The sequence below is a fragment of the Hyperoodon ampullatus genome (assembly GCF_949752795.1).
Source record: "Hyperoodon ampullatus genome assembly, chromosome: 3".
In the NCBI taxonomy this organism is placed as follows: domain Eukaryota; kingdom Metazoa; phylum Chordata; class Mammalia; order Artiodactyla; family Ziphiidae; genus Hyperoodon; species Hyperoodon ampullatus.
The window spans coordinates 153,475,936-153,496,001 of record NC_136916.1 but is presented as its reverse complement, the minus strand read 5'-3'; the positions used below and the strand labels follow the sequence as shown (position 1 = coordinate 153,496,001).

Below are 20,066 nucleotides of genomic sequence, written 5' to 3'. Positions count from 1 at the left end.
CTTTACACCCGAGATCATTATAATTTTTCTCTGCAGCTGCAAAACTTTGTTTTACTGAATGTTGTTACCTTCTGCATCACGTATGGGGAATTTTAAACAGGCAAATGGAAGAAGGTCTGATTGAAGATGAAGTTAAATGAAAGAAATTGGTCTCATTTAGCACATGACAGGATTCATCTGTGTTCCCAAGTCCACTGAGGTGGCATCACGGGCGTTTCATATTCATGAGCTGCTGCGACACTGTGTCCCCTCATTTACAAAGAGCCGCGTTCAGCAAATTCTGTCCCTGTGGACACTCCATGCATTTCATGGTCTTGTCAGAGAGACATCAAACACTCCAGTAACCAAATACCAGAAAATGGCTTTAATTAGTGGATCTCAATCGTATAAATAATTTTTTTTTCTAAGTGAAAAAATGGAGAATTTTTTTAAAGGGAGAAGAAAAGGGGAAAGGGGTAGGCAACAGGCTTCCAACACCCGAAGGAACAAGGGAAAGGGACGTCTCAGAGGAGCTCCTGGGCCCCTGCACTCCCCGGACGGACTGGGTTTCTGGGGCAAAAATGCGTCTGCAGGTCCCTGGCGGGTCTGCTTTATGAGGACCGATCCCCGGCGATTTCACCTGATCCGGCCGGGTCTCCTCCCCGGGAGGGGAGGAGAGAGGCAGCCATGGGAGAAGAGTCTGAAAAGTGTGATGCTGCTGGCCAGAAGGTCCACTGCAGGGACTGAGAAACAGGACTGATCGCAAGCAAAAGGTGCCCAAGCAGGTCCCTGAGGAAGCGAATGACAGGGGCAGGAAGATGTCCGTCCCGAGGCGCTGGCTTGGGTGGGGGGCGGTTTATCTATGTCCCGTGCGTTGAAATGTCTCCATGCTCCTGCCAAACCCAGCCCCTCCTCCTGCTGCTGGGGGAAGAGATCCCCGACCTCAGGAAGAACATCGAAAGAGCCGGTTGTTCCTCCCAGCTGCCCACGCCGCGGCCACTCTCCTGGCTGACAACGGGCTGGACGGGAGGGCTTGGACTGAGTCCATTTCTGAGACAAGCCGGGTCTCAGGGGGTGGTGTGGTGCTGGCTGGGTGGCGGGCAGACAGGAGGCTGTGCTGAGTGGTGACTCAGCTCGCGGTCTACTGTGGGTGTGCAGGCCCGGTCTCAACATGTGACCCTCAGAGGGGTGGTGGCACCCTCCGGAAGGAGCACGAATGCAATACCCTAGAATGCAATTTGCCCCATCACCCCACGCGGTCCACCAGGGGCTGTGGAAGTCAGTACTGACCGCGCAAAGGGTCGTCAGCCAGGACTGACCCTTCGGAGCAATTCAAAGGCAGTGCTCATGGGAGACAAGCACGGCCCAACAAGGGTTCTCCATAGGGAAGGACCCTGTTCAGCCCAGGAGCCTGACACTGGGAGGACCCTGGTGTCACGCACTGGAGTGGCCTCTAGGGAACATCGCACAGTGGCTACCAACAGTTGAAGGAAACGAAGAACAATGAAGAGGGACGCTCTCTGGGAGCTTCGTGGCAGCTCCAGCTTTGATCCGTAGAGATGTGTTAAGGACGAGGTGGGGTGAGCGACTTCAACGGTGACGAGGAATGAAGTGGCTGGAAGGAATGGAAAGTGAGGAACTCTCCACTCTCTTCAATAAGGCCCAAGATCAGTGATATGGTATTAATGTGACAGAGAGCACCTTCTCAGAGCCGCCAGATATGCCTGGTTTCTGTGTTAGAAACCAGGCATATCTGATTCTATTTCATCCTCTCCGTGTTACGCTGAAAAACACAAGACAAACTACCCTGCTTTTATTCTAAATCCTTAGGTTTTGTATTTTTTCCTTATATATATTTATTACAAAAATGCTCCTTTGATCAGTGCTAGCCGTGACTCCGCCACACACAGAATGCTTCTGAGCGGTTCCCTCCTCGCAAGGCCACTGTCGGTGACAGCCAGCTGGTTTTGATCACAGCCATTCCCAATCGGATTTTCATAAGATAGATGAGGAGTCTTACTGCTGCTCTCTCTCTTATCAGATGAGAAACAGAGGGGGAGCGGGGGACGGGTCCTGAGGGAACGCGCAACAATCAAGGGCTGCCGGGTTCTTTCTCTGTCCCTCCGCTGCTGCAATTTTCAAAGGCATTTGCCTCGGGCACTTTTAAATGATGGTGTCTCAATTCTGTAATCATCTTTCAAGAGCTTCCTCTTAAAGGGTCTTTTAGGTAAACCCAGTCCGTCAACCACACTTATGCACTCAGGAATCGCATTCCCAGTATGTGTCCCCCCGCATGTGTGTATATATATAGGCGAGTACACACATGCACACACCAAACACCTGGGCATTTTTAGAAAGCTGGGAGGACCTGAAGCTGGAAAGGAAGACCTACCAGTTGGCCATATCAAGTTCGTCTCTCGCTAGGGTAAGAGGGTCCCTTATCACCGCTCCCCTGGATTTCTGCTATACCTAGGTTTTGTTATCTCAGGTTCTTCTTTAGAAACTAATCCCCATGTGTTGGAAGGAAAGACTTCAACTGAGGTCTAAGTGATGCGCTGAGTCCAACCCTCAGATGAACAATCATGCCTGTCCCTTCCTGCCTCACCTAAGCACTATCTGACCGTCAGACTTCAAGATGAGTGAGGCATCACGGCCATCTGCTTGAAGAGCACGGTCCCCAGGCCACAACTTGCTGTGGTTTGGTTTACAAAGACTATTTGGAGCAACTCTACAAATCCACCTGTCTTTTTTTTTTTGTGGCAGAGAATGCTATGCCTCTTCTCTATACAGCCCCCATCACTTGAAACAGATATCCTAAAGCACTGAGCCTCTCTTTCTAGTCACATAAAAATCTGAGTTTAAGATGTCCCTGGGCAATGGTTCTCATCAATATGGCCTCATCTCCTCTCTGCCCTCATCCACCACTCCTTTCACAGCTGTGCGGAGAAGTACCCGTGCCTCTCCCCAAAGCGGACCACGGCTCACCGTCTCATCTAGGACCAACTCACGAAACTAAACGGGATTAGCTTTGTCCTATCCTGATCCTGTCTTCCATATTAAACAGGGACAGAATCCAAGGAGTTACAGAATAAATACACAGATCTCTATAACTATTTCAGGGAGATTTAACTCTCTTTTACTTTTGTCAGTGCTTAATGTTGGATGATTTATTATTAATCACATTCCTCCAAACAGAATAAATACCCGATCTCTATAACTATTTCAGGGAGATTTAACTCTCTTTTACTTTTGTCAGTGCTTAACGTTGGATGATTTATTATTAATCACATTCCTCCAAACCGACTACAGCACGATGGAATGCTGACAGAGCTTTCTCTGTGTTCCTGGAGGAAGGTTAATACAACCTGCTTCCTTTACGACGCACGTGCATGCGTGGTGCAGGACGTCTGTGTCATGCTCCCCACTCTTCCTCTTCAGATGGGGACATCCCGGTAAGCTGCTCACATGAACAAAGAAAATGGAGTCCCAGAGAGGCCGCTGTCAACCACATTTCGGGCAGAGATGTTTGCGACGGAAAGCTTGAAAGGCTGGTGTGACCCAGAGATTGTAGGGGCCCACTAGGGGCCTACAGCACTCTGTTCCAGCTCTGCCAGCAGAGCAGGAGGTCTGGTCAACGCTCTGGGCTGTGCTTTGCAGCTGGACCAGGGCGAGGTACAGAACAACTGAGGTGACAAAGCGGAACCACCAAAATGTGCTCCAAGCTTAACTCCATTTTCAGAAGCTCCCCTGACACTCTGCCTCTTCAAGAGGCAAGAAGAGCACAGCCAGACCAGTCTCTACTATGTTTGCTGAGCTAAGTCATTCCATCCCACCAGCTCTTAGATACCTACTCCATGATGGTGTATGCTTGTCCCACGGTAGGGGCATGGGACCCTGAATTATCTCCTGCAAAAAACAAAAGCAAGTCAAAACAACTTTTCTTGCTTCATTAAAGAAACTTCTGGCAAGTCCCCTGTAACTCCTCTGGCATCTCACTCACTCTGGGGCCAAACCCACACTGGGGAGTAAAGAAGTTGCCCTTGGGGCCCCAAGAGTCTACATCTACTAGAGTTCATTTTTCTTTTGCTGCCAGGAATGTGGCCTTAACTGTCTATCAAGGAAGAACTGAACCCAGATTCCTGGTTCACAGAGCTGTACCAGAGGGTGTACCTGATGAGGAGTAGGAAACCTGGGTCCCAGATCTGCCCCTTATTTGCTGACCATGTGCAGTTACTTGTCAACTCTTGTCCCAAGTTTCCTCGTCACCAAAGTGAGGTGCCTTCTATCTATCTCTATGACATCCTTATTTCTAGGCTGTCCATTCCCATATACCTAGTGATAAAAAAAAAACCCCAAAACACCTGACTGTCATATTTGCCTATGGAAGTCTTTCCAAATGTCCCAGCCACAGACATGGCCTACAGGAAAAGCGCACCAAGTCTTTTGTTTAGAGAATCACTGTACAGAAAGTTCATTTTTTATACTAAAATGAACCTGCACAGAGTCCACCTGTGGCCCATGATGACCTCAGCTCAGTATTGGCACCATGATCCAACACCCCTGGCTGGGGCTCTTTGACGTTCCATGCAGTCTTTTGAGTGTCCCAAGTCTCTGTGATGTCAGTTTGTTCCCTCAGCTGTGTCTCAAAGCATTGCGCTGGTGGGAGAGCTCCAGCCATAGCCTGCCACGGCCCAGGGAGTGCCCTGCGGGGTCTCTGTTCTTCCAAACTTCCCATACTCCCCGCTACTCACCCTGCCACCTGCACAAGCCCAGTGACACTCCTTCCTCTCCCCCTAAAATAGGCTCTCCTCTCCAGAGGACCCAGCAGAGAATTCATTATCTAAAAGCAATCCCAATGGATTTGATAGAAAAGAAAGTATAACATGAAGGAGAGGAGTGGTCCAACCTGAAGATTCTGCACCATGTCACAGAGCCCTAAAGACCTGGACTCTCTGGCTTTTCTCTGCTCAGCCTGGATGTTGCTGCCAAGACTTCACGGGGAGAGGATCAGCAGAGCTGAGGACAGGGGCCAGTGGGTTAATTTGAGAATCAGGAAAGGATAACAAATCTGCAACAGGGCAGTGGGAATATGAGTGGAGGCAAGCTTCCTGGATAAGCAGGCTTGAGAAACGAACCTAACACTTTGAGAGCAAAGAGAAAGGCGGTGAGAACAGGTGATCAGGAGTCACAAAGGCCATGTCCCAACTCCAGCTCCATCACTTGCTAGCAGTGATGTCCTGGAGCAGCTCATGCTCGCTAAAATTTTTAGGAATTTCGCATGCAGGTTGTTAAACATAAACATGATTAAAGATTAAATTATACATCCTTATAATTAAATAAATATTAAAAACAAAGGTAATACTCAAAACTCACCACTTCCTAAATTTTACTACATTTTACTTTGCCTATGCTCTTGAAATTATTGACATCCAATGTACCTGTATGATGGAAACATGATATACTGGTGTGCTACTGTCCATCTCTTCCCAGTTCTGTGGTCACTGATGTCATGCTGGGAGCTTGAAATCAGCCCTCGTGGGAGCATTTACACCACAGAAATCGGCAAACTCTACCAACGAGGACTTTTTCTCCCCCGGAGAGCTGGTTGTTAAATATTTACCAGCACATCACTGCTTACTAGCCATGTGACCTCTGTGAGCTACTAAACACCACAAAACTTCAATTCCTTCCTCTGTAAAAGGGTGATGATCACAGTGTGTCTTCATAGAAATGTTGTGAGGATTAACTGAAATATTGCAGGTAAAGTAGCTCAGGACCTGGTTCTTGGTAAACACTTACAAACATTAATTATCAATATCATTTCCTATAAGAAGGACTTCTTTTTCAAATTTCATACCCAGTATCCTATAAACAGAATGAAGCTTAACAAGGCACAGACAGGGAGGCAAAAGATCTAGGTTTGGGTACTACCTAGTAAGTCCGATATGCTGCAGTAAGCTTAAGGAAGGGAATGCCAACATAACGGGACATTCATACTAAGCAAGAGAAAAGAATTGAGATATCAGGGTTCCAATTTATCTGCACTTAAAGAATTCTTTCCACTTTCTCTTTCTCCACGTTAAAACTGCTTGGGCCAATACTGACTGCTGCTTGCAGGAGAACGGATGAAGGATAGGGTGGAAGGATTAAGCAGGCAATGAAAAAGAGCCCAAAAGAGAGTTGGAAAGCCCGGAGACAGAGATGGACGGGGAGAGGGGCGACAGAGTGATATCCCACTCCATATAGCATTTTTTCTAATTCCACTGACAGTCTAGCATCTCACATCTCATCCAGCCTCATTGCTTGGCTGTGTTCAGCCACTTTTACCTATTTTCCCTGTTGACATGGACAGAAAATTGAGCAATTACCCTTAAATTTGGAGCTCTCAGATCATCCAGATTGCTACACTTGCAGAATTAAGTCCCCAATTGCCCCTGGCTAGAAGTGGCTCAACTCAGCCTGTCCTTTAGGAATTTTACACTTTTGGGTTGGCCATAGGATTTATCACTCCTAAGGTTTTAAGGTATTCGATTTTGTCACACCTGGACCCCAGGATGCAAAGAGCACAACCCTCTCCAGTGGGGAGGCGGCATGCCCCAGAGGCACTGGGAGATGCCAGGAAGAGGGAGTTATAATTCCACCCGCAGCCCTGGGTTACACCAAGATGCGATGGTTATAGGCAAGAAAGAGCTTATCCTTTTTTTTAAGCTCCTGTTTTCAGGGACTTTCCACTTTTTTAAAGCCATTATCTGGGGGCTCACAAGTTTTCTTAACTTGACTTTACCTCAGAGATAAACTTTTTGAAAGTTGAGTCCACATCTAATTGTGTTTTTAGAGATGATCTCAGTCTGAATACTGTTTACCTTTTTTAAAGGCAAAGAATTTCTTTTCTCCCATTTTTGTGCCTCTCCGTGCTCCTTCTGAAGTTTCACTTTCCATCCAGAGTTCACTTTCTGAGAGCTGGATTTTAGAGCCAGAAGAGACCAAACAGGCCTGGAAACACTTCTGGCGTCAGAGAGGTGACAGGACTTTGGGCCTCCTGTCTCCTCTACCAGGGTCCTCCCAACCCCCAGCTTCCACACTCCTTTCGCTGGCAAGCAATTATTTATTTACTTTTGGCCACGCTGCGTGGCATGCGGGATCTCAGTTCCCCGACCAGGGATCAAACCTGCTGCCCCCTGCCTTGGGAGCACGGAGTCTTAACCACTGGACCGCCAGGGAAGTTCCTGCTGGCAACTTCTACTCTTCCTTCAAGTTGAAGTTTGAAAGTCACTTCTTCAGCGTGGCCCTCCCTCAGTCCCCAACCCCAAACAGGTCTCCACGTTATCTCCCTCATGGCACTCCAGACTCTTCCCTCAGTGGACTCAACTGCAATTTGTCCTTACTTATTTAGTGTGTGACTATTTGATTAGTCCCCATATCCCCGACTAGACTGTAAGCTGTATGAGGGCAAGGACTAAGAATGGTTTGTACACCATCATGTCCCCAGTGCCCAGCTCCAAGCATCACACATAGCAGGTATTCAACAAATGGTGGTTAAAGGAATGAGTGAATGAATGACTTGCCCAATGTCGCTTGTAGAGACTGGGTTCACTCCTATTCCAGATCCAACGTTCTTTCTCTAACATACAACCTTCCATGACAGAAGTCTAAAGGCCTAGGGCAAACCAGAAACTTGATTCCAAGAATAGGAATGGATAATTAAGCCACTAAAGGAAAGATCCGTTTTGCCATCCTACAATTTTGGGACCCTGAGGTCATTCGGGGGCTCTGGCTGTCCATTATTCTTAGCTATTCTCCAGAACCACGAATCCCAACTTCCCCGAAGCACAGTGTCAGCTCTAGCTGTGAGTGAGTCTACCTAGAATCAGCAAATTAGATGATTGGCAATCTTCAAACTTCATGAAAGGCAGTTTATGTGGAGATGCTGACTATCTGTAGTTGAGAATGGACCCGAATCAGGGCTTAGCTCTGCAGAAGCAGCTTCCCTCCTGGTTATGGTGAATGAACCCCGTATTCATCCTCAACGTGGAGTCGCTCCTCATGCCAGGCGACTTATCTTGGAAGGCTGTGCACGTGTTTCTCTGCCTAACCTAATCCTATCCAGCCTTCAGGACCCAGGCAAGTTCTTCCTTCTTCTTGAGGGGCCCTCAGCCTACAGGGATCGCTTCCTCTTCTGACCTCACAGTCCCGAATAACATAAATCACCAATACAGCACAACTACTTGCTACCTTTGTCACTCAGTACACTGCTGTCTAAGCCATTGAACCCTTGTAATGCTTTCCATCTTTCATGTTTTGTCTCCCCAACAAAGTCCTGTGTTCCTCTAGAGGAGAGCCCTCCAAGGTCTTAGGAAGGATTTGCAAATCCCTTCCCAAAGGCCTAATCCAACATGCAGATGCATTTTGTTCTGTTCATAAAGTGATATTTTAAAATTCTGTCATGTTTTGAAATCTGAATTTGAAAACTTTCAGGTCATGCCATCTCCCCTCCAAGCTCACCGCAGGCCCCACCAGTCTTTATAGTTGAACACTTCTGCTGTTTCAAGTGTTTATATTACTTGCCTGGCCCCTAAAAACGTTTGGTCTTGCAAACAGTCCCACTGCAATACATTCCAGTTAACCAACAGATCTCCAAACCACCCCTACACGGCACTTACTCTTCGCTTCTTGTTCAAAAAACACACCCGATCTCAACAGCTCCTTCCTTCTTCTGTTCTTCTGTTCTCTTCCCTCGGAAGCCTGAGGGGTCAATGGATGGGAGGAAGTGCTTCTCTTCTCTCCCTCGGCTTCTTCCCCAGGGAAGAAGGAGCACCATGTATCAAGAGTGATCCAGGGAGGCTGAATGCTGAGAAATATATCTTGAGAGACATGGCTTCTCAAAGTCTTCTATAAAAGAAGAGGCGGAAAGAAGAGCGGGCATTTCTCACTAGGTCAGAGAATCCTGGAGGGCAGGGGCTGTCTCACTCATCATCATCGGCACGGGAGCAGCATTAGCCACAGGAGGCGCTGCATGAAGATCCCCTGGCTCTCCTCAGTGGAACTCACCTCCAAGGCGCTGGGAGGAGGCCCTGGACCATGGCTCCTCATCTCTGCTCCTGGAGATTCATCTTCTCCTCTGAGATGACTTGTCAATCGCCCACCCCCACCAAGTACCAGAAGAGGAGCAGTCCCTTCCCAGGTGAGAATACTCCTCACTGCTGACCTCAAGGGACCTGGATGTGATTTTATTAAGGGAACCAGTAGGTTCCCTCACAGGTGCCCAGAGATCTGTTTAATGTCATTGCTGAATGTGCGTCCATGGATGGTTCAGGGCAATCATTTCGTGGAGTCTCGACACCCACTGGTTATTCTAAGTTCAAAGAAGCAGCCTTAACTAGCCAACCAAGTCATTCCCTGGGCAAAGATAATTCTAGAAACTAGTTATATGTAACATATGATTCCTATTGCATAATGGATTCTAAACATTCACATACAGTGAAATGGACTAAGTCGAGTGTGAAGTGGAACATATGAACTGATTTTCCACTACAGGACTCAGGCATAACTGCATGGAAAACAGATTTATGCCAGGGAGGAGGCATACCTCCTAGAAGGGAACATCAAGTGCACTCTGACAAGAAAGGGTTTTATGCGTCAAACCTCTGGAGCCAAAATAAAGGCCAATTCACAAATTTCACATTCCAAGTTTGTGAAGGGGAAAAGAATAGTAGGGGTATTCTCTGAAAACAGTATCTTTCTTCTCCCCTTCCTTAAGGAAACTGTATTAAGCATCCCGTCAGTAATGCCAGCACTCTATCTTACACACCTGGGAACTGACATTGACACAACCAACCTGTGCAAGGAGATGCCAACACAGCGGAGGGTCGTACCATTTGTCACAGCTCAGAGGCCAAGAGCAAGGACACTGGAGCCAAGACCTGCATTCAAAGCCTGGTGCTGAGCTATGTTGCGTTAGTAATATAGTGGTGAGCACAGCTGCCTTCCAAATCCTGATGTTGTCATTTACTAGCTGTGTGACTTTTGGCAAGGTTACCTTTCTTTGCCTTAGTCTGCTCATCTTTAAAATGGGGATAATGAACAACTGAAATGTCCTTTAACAGGTGACTAGATAACCAAAATGTGCTAGGTCCATATATTATCAATAGAAATGAACAGGGTTGGGGCTTCCCTGGTGGCGCAGTGGTTGAGAGTCCGCCTGCCGATGCAGGGGACGCGGGTTCGTGCCCCGGTCCGGGAAGATCCCACATGCCGCTGAGCGGCTGGGCCCGTGAGCCATGTCCGCTGAGCCTGCGCGTCCGGAGCCTGTGCTCCGCAACGGGAGAGGCCACAGCAGTAAGAGGCCCGCGTACCGCAAAAAAAAAAAAAAAAAAAAAAAGAACAGGGTAATGATACATGCAACCAGCTGGATGCATCTCAAAATCATTCCAGTGAGCGGAAAAAGCCAAACACAGAAGCGTACATACATATGATTCAATGTATATAAAATTCTAGAAACTACAAACCACTCTATCTTGACGAAAAAACAGATCATAGTTGCCTGGAGACAGGGGCAGAGGAAGGGTGGACTGGAAAGTGGCATGAGAAACTTCTGGGGGTGATGGAAATGTTTTGTATATTGATGGTGGTGGAGATTTAACTGGGTATATACATGTATAAAAATTCACACTGTGTACGTTGAATGGATGCAGTCTACTGTATGCAAATTAGAACTCAATAAAACTGATTTAAAGGAACTTTCCCATAGATTTGTTTTGTGAATTAAATGAGAAAAAAAACGTACTACACAAGGCGGTAAATGTTTGGTAATACTGGTGATGGCAGTGATGCTGGTGGACACCACAGTATGAGAGCAGAGTGTTTGTTCCCTTGAGAGTCAGAAGATCAGAGCTTCCCTTTGAGTCCTGAGATTCTGTATAATAATCTGTAAACCTCAATCTCTTAACACGTCAAATGGCAGGTTTGGACAAGGTGGCCTATAGAGTTGCTTAAAACTGCAACAATTTGGGACTTCCCTGGTGGCGCAGTGGTTAAGAATCCTCCTACCAATGCAGGGGACATGGGTTCGATCCCTGGTCTGGGAAGATCCCATATGCCGCAGAGCAACTAAGCCCGTGCACCACAACTACGGAGCCTGCGCTCTAGAGCCTGCAAGCCATAACTACTGGGCACACGTGCTGCAACTACTGAAGCCTGCGCACCTGGAGCCTGTGCTCCACAACAAGAGAAGCCACCCCAATGAGAAGCCGGCGCACCACAACGAAGAGCAGCCCCTGCTCGCCACAACTAGAGAAAGCCCGTGCGTAGCAATGAAGACCCAACACAGCCCAAAATAAATAAATAAATTTACAAAAAAAAACCCTGCAACAATTTGATTCTAACATGATGATGTCACAATGGTGGCCAGCACAACCTTCTAATAATGCAACTGTGATGTGTGTAAACTTCAGTATTCAGAGGGTTTTGCTGTAATATTTAACAGGTACTCCTTGAAATGGAGCATGTTCACACATTGAAAAAAAATGGAGAAGGTGGGATTTCAGAGGTCCTTTGAGGGGAGCTGGAAAGAGGTCCAAGGTGGGGTGGGGAGAGGTATGGAGAAGAGTCCCAGTTGAATAAATCTTCTGTAGACCATGAATTCAATGAGCACCTCAGATTCATCAGCATCACAATTTCCAAGCACACTGCGCCTTAACCACCAAACAGCTCTGTTCATGTCTGGCAGGGACCTGCCTCTTTGAGTCCAGGAAACATCCTCCTGGGTGGTTGCCCTGCTGCCCTATGCAACCAGTGGCTGAAGCAACAGAGCGTTTGTGAGGACAGGCTAACCCAAAGGGTGGCACTAGCCACCAATCACTGAGCATCACAGCTGCCAGTGTAGCATTGGCAGAGGACATCCTAGGAACACGTCTGGGAAAGCAGACTCTGGGAAAAGAAGTGCAGGATACCTTGTTGAACAGGGCCACTGGGAATTATTAGTGGGTGGAGAAGTTTGGCAGCTGAGAGGAATTTAGTGAGCAGAGCTAAGGAGGAATATCTGGCAAAAAGAAATGAACTTGTCAATAAGAGATAATGGAAAAGCGAAGTGCTGAAGAATGATGGGAGCAGCGGGCCCAGGAGCTCTTACTAACTCCTAGAGTGCAGGCTGAATTCCTGACCACCAGAGACTCCCTTTCTACCTTCAAACCCCTTTGGAAGGAGGTGAGGCAGAAGTACTCTTGCACACAACTCCCCCTCTAGTCTTCAATCCTGGCTTTGGAGGCACTACAGCAGGGTTGTCAAACTTCAATGTGCGAAATATTTATCCAGGGAGCTTACTTAAATTAATGCAGATCCCTGGGCCCCAACTCCAGCTTCTGTTTTGTGGGTGGCCTTGGAATCTGTATTTTAACCACCATCCCAGAATATTTCATGATTGTCCTATATGACCCTCGCCCTAATCCTGTGAGGTAGCTAAGGCACAGAGAATCATCCACGTGCTACAGATTTAATTCTCTCCTCCACTTTGTAGTTGCAAGCAAAGGTTATTTAATAGAAGGCTTTGGGACTCCACTTCTAGTCATGAGAGAATAACTGTTACCGGACTTGCCTTCCTGCTATAAGCAATTAGAAAACTGGAAAAAATAGAACATACAACTGTTTTCACACAGTGGACAAGAGGTAGCACAGAACTGTGATCCCCAAGGGAAGGGAAACAAATGAAGTTGGCCCTGCAGTCACCCTGGCTTCTGCCCAGAGATGCCTCCTGGACACTGGCACAGGGGTGGGGAACCCCAAGTGGAGCATGGGGAGGGAGGTCTGGCTGAACTGAGGAGACAGAGGTCAAAGTTTAGGGGGCTAAGGCAGCTGGAATTTGAGAAGCCACCTAAGTGTCCATCAGTAGATGAATGGATAAGAAAGATAAGGTATATATATATACAGTGGAATATTACTCAGCCATTAAAAAGGAAATCTTGCCATCTGCAAAAACATGGATGGACCCGGAGGGTATTATGCTAAGTGAAATAAGTCAGACAGAGGAAGACAAATACCATATGATCTCACTTATGTGCAGAATCTAAACACCAAAACAAATACAAAACAAAAACTGACTCACAGGTACAGAGAATAAACAGGTGGTTGCCAGAGCAGGGGTGGGTGAGGTGAAATAGGGGAAGAGGATTAAGAGGTACAAACTTCCAGTTATAAAATAAATAAGCCACAGGGAAGTAATATACAGACAGCATAAGGAATATGGTCAATAAAACTGTAATAACTTGTATGCGGACAGATAGATTTATCATGAAGATCATTTCATTAATGTATGCAAATGTCAAATCAGTACATAGTACACCTGATCCAGCATAATACTGAACATCAACTATATTTCAATTTTAAAAAAAGAAAAGAAACAATGGCTACAATTATCTGTATCTGATGAAAACCATAAATGCACAAACTCAAGAAGTTCAAGTAGGATAAACACAAAGTAAACCACAACAAGGCACATCATAACCAAATTGCTGAAAATAACAAATAAGGGGAAATAAGTCTTAAAAGCAGGAGAAAAAGACATACTGCATACAGGGGAACAAACACAGGGAGGACCATTGACCTCTCGTCAGACACAATGCAAGCTAGAGGACAATGAACTAAGTATCTAAAATGCTAAAAGGAAAAACAGAGTTGCCAGCCCAGACTTCCATATCTGGTGAAAAGTAAAGACATTTTCAGACAAACAAGGCTGAGACAATTTGTTGCCAGAGAACCTGCTCTACAAAAAAAGATGTTAAATGAAGCGCTTCAGGCACAAGGAAAATGATACAAGATGGAAACTGAATTCTGCACAAAGGAATAGTGTGGAAATGGTAAATATGTGGGTTAAAAAAGAGGCTTTGATCATTTAGGTCTTAAAGATAACCTCCACTCTAGTAGATTTCTTGTAAAAAGTACACACAAACTTTACCTTTTCTCTTGAGCTCTGAACACAGGTTTCGGCTGTGACATGGCTGCTGGACATGTAAGTGCTGTTTCTCCCTCATTTACAATGTCAGCCTTTAACTGGCTACTGTGTGTCGTGTATGAGAGATGCAAAGATAAATAAGACACGGTGCCCACTATCAAGGAGCTTAGAGCCTGGTTGGAAGAACAATCAAGCCAATAAAGAATTAAAGTGTGATAGTCACTTAGCTCTGTGACCATGGGCAACTTAACCTCTCTGTACTTTAGTTTCCTCAACTATAAAATGGGGATAATAATAGTACTGCCTCATAGGGTTGTTGTGAAATGAAACGCTTTAACATCTATAAAGTGGTGGGACAGTGCCTGAGATATAATAAACACCTGATAAGTATTAGCTATTATTGCCGTGGTGGTGTGTTACAATGGAAGTTTGCCCAGGAGGTTGCCGGCGCAGAGAAAGAACATCAGACTCAGAGAAAGGGTGGGATGGAAGGGAAGACATTTCAGAGGAGGTGATGCTTCCAGCTGAGTTTTGAAGGACAAAGAGGATTAGTGGATAAAGAAGAAGGTGGGGTATTCTAGGCAGGGGCAGTAGCACTTAGCAAGGCACAGAGATGCAAAACAAAAGGCTAGGATGAGGCCACAGGGGATGTTTCCAGTAAGCCTGCAGCAAATGGCGCCTTAACTGTAGCTCATGAAATGCTCTGGGATGTGTCTGGAAGCCCTTCTGACTTCCCCAAGGACATCTTACCTCCTCCATCATCTGATCCATCCAGGCTCTGCTGTCTGAGGCGGTGACTGCCCCCAAAAAGAAGGAAAGGAAAGCAGAAAGTGAAAACGCTATATTGTTATTGTTTCCATTCTTTCTCCTAGATGAGAATGCTTCTGGACCCACTCCCCTCCACCAACTTGGTCGACTTGATTTGGTAGCTGGTCTGCCAGGTATGGCCACACAGGCCATGTGGTGCTCCATCCCACAGGCAGCATCACACCAACCGTGATAGGATGCTCCACCCACCCCGCAGGTATGAGATCCACGGCCCTACCTTCACATTCCATCTTTACCTAGAAACCTTCCTTCTTTCTTTTTGATTTAAGTCTTAGGAGAAGGCTAGGTTTAGAAGGCTGGAGTTGCTTCTGCCCATCTGCATCAATAAAGCAGAACCCATGGGTCAGTACTCTTGATACCTGAACATACACTTCTAAAAACCATGCAGTGGGAGATATGACATAGGCATCAATGCCAGAGTCCAGCCCTTCAGCTGAGGAAGCAGCATTAACCGAACCCTTGACTAGTGTTCCTAACTCCAGCCCCAGCCCATGGCCAGCTTCCTGCTGTCTGTCTTTGAATGCTGTGTTTAATAAAGGCTGAACAGATGAGGACCACCCAGACTGCACTGTTGACTATGGTCACCACAGGATGTTGAAAGAATACTGGAAACATACTCTTCTATTTCTTCAGAAGCCCTCCTTCCTGACCTGAAAAAAAGAGAGACAAGGTTTATGAGAACACTCTAGTCTCCTGCACTGACATGGCATGCTGGAGGGGGGTTTCAAAAGTGGGAGCAAATTAGCATAACCCAAGTGCTGGATTCCTCTTTATAGACCAAGGCCCACAACCAATGTAAGAAAATTACAGTAATGCCTTCCTATGGCCTTATTTCAGCATGACTCCAAATTAAATTGTTGAGCTTAAGTGCAAGTTGAGTGAGAAGCTCAAAACTCAAAAGACTATAGATGACATGGTGCCTTCCTTTCAACAGTTAACTGACCAATTTACAGAGTACTTTCTTAGGACTGAGGCCTTGGGTCTTATTTGAAGCTGCTGTGCTAACATGTGTACCTTCCTGTGAGCAAAAGGGGACGAACTAGCCGCTCAGTTCAGGCCTGACTTTCTGTCTCCTCCACGTGAAGGACTGGAAGGCCCTGTGAGTGATGGTGGGGCAAGTAAGACATTCCACGAGCAGGAAGTCTGTTTGCACACAGATGCTATGTGAGGCCCTGGTTCCCCAACCTGAACGTGTGTAAGAACCACCTGGGAAGCTTGTCAGACGTGGAGATTGCTGCACCCAACAACGAGAGATTTCTGGATCAGCTGGTCTTGGGGGGGGAGCCCAGGAATATGCATCTTAAACAAATTCCCAGTAATTCTAATCCAAGAGGGTCACTACTGATACTCTGAGAAACACAGATCTTAAGTCTTCTAAATGAGATCGGCTAAACGCTGAAGATTTTTAAAGTTGGGTGTGGGTTACACGGAGATAACTTTCCCGTATGTGTGAAAATTTCTGTGATAACGGAGTATTTGCTTTCTATGAATTCTTTTAAGTCAGAAATCAATCACCATGATGATCGAGGGCAAAGGGTGGTGGCAGTGTCATGATGGCCGGCAGGAGGCCAAGAAGGCCTCCCAGTAAGAGCTGCATGGGGGCCAACCAGCACTTTCCGCAAAAGGCAAATAATCTCCAAAGAGTAGAATCATAAACCTAAGTCTAAATAGACTACTTCCCATGAAAGTTAGACTATAACTGTGCTGTTAAGAAAGAAAGAGACAGAGTAAAAGAAGGGAAGGAAGGAGGGAGGGAAGGAGGGAGGAAAGGAGGGAAGGAAGGTGGGAAGGTGGGAAGGTGGGAAGGAGGGAAGGAGGGAAGGAGGGAGGAAAGGAGGGAGGGAAGGAGGGAAGGAAGGAGGGAAGGAGGGAGGGAAGGAGGGAGGGAAGGAGGGAGGGAAGGAGGGAGGGAAGGTGGGAGGGAAGGAGGGAGGGAAGGAGGGAAGGAAGGAGGGAAGGAGGGAAGGAGGGAAGGAGGGAGGGAAGGAAGGTGGGAAGGAGGGAGGGAAGGTAGGAAGGAGGGAGGGAAGGAGGGAAGGAGGGAAGGAGGGAGGGAAGGCGGGAAGGAGGGAAGGAAGGCAGGAAGGAGGGAAGGAGGGAGGGAAGGAAGGATTAATTTTGGCTGAAGTCAGGGAGGGGGAAGTGAATAGGTAGGTAAAGTTGGAAGAACAGCATGGAACAACTCTGAGGGGAGCTCCTAGGCTGCAGCTTTCGACTCTTAAAGGGCCAACTGAAGAGACGGAGCAACTAGGGGTAGGGGGGCGAGTGGGACTTCAGGGCAGCAGGTGGGGCACAAAGGTAAACTGTGTGGGGTACCCAGGGCATCCCCACGGTGATGATGGTAGATGACCCAGGTTTATGACCTGTTCTAAGTCAAAGTCAAAGGAATCCTGAACGCAGCACCCGCCCCGGCCCCCGCCGCCAGCACGGCTGCCTTCTGTCTGTGTGGAGGGGAGGTTCTGCTCCCGGCTTGAGTCCCCAGGGACCACTGCCTCCAACTGTCCTGGTGAGACTGAACTCCGAACCCACTGTCCGAATGAGCCAGTCCTATGTCACTAGCGGCAGAAGATGGATGGAAACGGGGGTCACAGAAGAATAACGGCATTCAAGAGGCTGGGCAGCGTAGGCCGGCGCCTTCCTGTTGTACAGAAGGGGCAGCTCCCTCTCTGACCACCCTCCGGAGTTAGGACAGAATCTCTCCTTCCTAAGCCACGTGCCGGGGCAAAAGGAGCGGTGATTCTGTCTGAAGGAAACAATCATGACAACACGACTCTACTGGGGGAAGGCTGATTAATTGCCATTTATCCTCTCATCATCCGAACAGGGGCTGAGGTCCATCCTCAGCATAATTGCCGCTGAGCCCACAGCCTGCTTCCTGTCACCCCAGGGGGGCCCAGGATCCTCCCGCAGCAGGGAAGGAGCAAGAACAAGAGACAGCCCTCAAGGATGGACGGCACGGATGCCCCACGGGACGTTCTGTCTGTCTGTCTGTCTGTCTGTCCGTCTGTCTCTCAATCTCTCTGCTAGAAAGAGCAGGTTCTGGGAGAGCCTTCTGCTTGGGAGATGGAAAGCCTAGTGGGAACTTGAGCGGGGCCCTGGAGAAACATCAGGAAACACTGCCTTTGAAACAGTTGGCCACTTCTGGGCTGTCCCTAGCTTGCACTTAAGTTTGGGCTGCACCACACCGCTGCTTATTTTGGTTTGGTTTAATTTTTTTCTGTTTTATCATTAATTTGTTGTCCAGGTTGGGAGATTTTGTACAAAAAAAGTCCGGATTTCTGAATTCTTCAAATACAAACCCTGGCCACACTGGGTCTGCATTCCCACAAGGAAAAACTCAGGGAAGCTGGGCTGTGCCCCACCCCCTCCAAGCCTGAGCTCCCACCCTCCCTGGCACCTGGGGGTCCCTACTAGCTCTTTACCGCTGAACCTGCACTGCTGCTTTTCTTACAGAAGTTAAGAGGATAGTGAAGTATTTCCTGTATCTCTGCCGCTACCAAAAGTGAGAAAGCAAAAGGAAGTGGGGGGCTTCCCTGGTGGCGCAGTGGTTGAGAATCTGCCTGCCAATGCAGGGGACACGGGTTCGAGCCCTGGTCTGGGAAGATCCCACATGCCGCGGAGCAGCTGGCCCCGTGAGCCACAATTACTGAGCCTGCGTGTCTGGAGCCTGTGCTCTGAAACAAGAGAGGCCGCAATAGTGAGAGGCCCGTGCAGTGCGATGAGGAGTGGCCCCCACTTGCCACAACTAGAGAAAGCCCTCGCACAGAAACAAAGACCCAACACAGCCAAAAATAAATAAATAAATAAATAAATAAAATAAAAGCCACTGTCTAAAAAAAAAAAAAGGAAGTGGGAAGCATACTGTAGGAGAACAGGCAGAGAGTACATTTCTTTATAGAACTGTGAATATGCAAATAACTTGTCTGTGTATCTCAGTGATATAATTTAACATGCTATTTTGAAGTAACCCCCCACTCCACAGATTTACTTTACCTGCCTAGTCCCCAAACACACCTCAGGCCATGCAGTGACATGGAACCTAGCATAAGGATTTTCAAACCACAGGTCATGAACAATTAGTGAGCCATGAAATCAATTTAGAGGATCACCACCAGCCTTTCTTTTTTTTTTTTTTTTTTTTCTGCGGTACGCAGGCCTCTCACTGTTGTGGCCTCTCCCGTTGTGGAGCACAGGCTCCGGATGCGCAGGCTCAGCGGCCATGGCTCACGGGCCCAGCCGCTCCGCGGCATGTGGGATCTTCCCAGATCGGGGCACGAACCCACGTTCCCTGCATCGGCAGGCGGACTCTCAACCACTGCGCCACCAGGGAAGCCCTAGCCTTTCTTTTTTGTCTTTTTTTTTTTTTTTTTTCCAATAGCAAAGAACAGTGAAGAGAGTGTACTGCAAATAGTAAGAATAAATATTACATAAAATGTTTTTCAGTTTTATATACAGACATATCCAGTCACGATGCAGAGCGCATTTTTAAATTGCTGGTGACAGGTTAAAAAATAATGAAAACCTGGTGGTCTATCATTGCCCAGCAGGGTAGGTAACCCAAGAAGGATGTGGGCTAAAGCCCCGCCTCCCACAGACTGTGTAGGTGGGTGGAGGCTGAGGGGGAGGACTGCAGGTTCTGGGTCATCACACACTTCCGGGGAAACGATGTGAGCTGGCCCAGCCCTGTGGCAGGACTGCAGAGCTGCGGCCAGCTCCACCCTGGGTTTCTGGTCTCTTACAGCCCCCCGTGGCCCATGTGCCTCTTTCCCCAGAAGTGGCTGTTAGAGGGTTTGGGAACCTGACAATTATAATACTGGCGAGACCACTGTACAGAGATAGAGCACTTTTGGGGAGCCTGCAGACACTTTCATGTCTATCAACATTAGCTCTGGAAAAGAGGCAAAGCGGGCTTCAGGAGCACCATTTTACATATACCGATAGATTGGGACAGTGGGCACCAATCCACCAAAGCTCTGTGTGCTTTGTCCACATCACAGAGCTGCTTAGTGATGATGCTGAAACGAGAATCCTTATCTCCCAAACCCACTGCCCCGACCCTTTCCAAAGCAGATACCCGCTGATTTTTAGATGTCCTCTGGGCACCCCGACATCTGGTTGGATTTACTGTGCTCACAGGTTTTCCATACTTACAGGAGGCAACAGATAGCTAATTGAAAGCTGGAGAGAATCCTTTACACCAGGAGTTCTTAACCAGTGGTGCACAAGAGAATCACACCTGGGAAGCTTCTGCAGCACCCATGTGCTAGGCTTCACCACAGGCCCCCTGAGGTAGTAATTTCTAGAAATGAAGCCCAGT

At 47.5% G+C, this 20,066-nt stretch overlaps 1 protein-coding gene across 1 annotated transcript in view; it reads right to left on the bottom strand.

Moving 5' to 3' along the window:
- Window positions 1–20,066, bottom strand: part of IFT43 (intraflagellar transport 43) — a gene marked incomplete at its 5' end in the record, with an annotated part of 67,087 nt that overhangs the window by 9,088 nt on the left and 37,933 nt on the right. Inside the window, 2 exons of the mRNA XM_079699191.1 lie at window positions 14,672–14,718; window positions 15,367–15,399. Of these exons, the coding sequence (XP_079555317.1) occupies window positions 14,672–14,718; window positions 15,367–15,399 (80 nt within the window). The remainder of the gene's footprint in view (window positions 1–14,671; window positions 14,719–15,366; window positions 15,400–20,066) is intronic.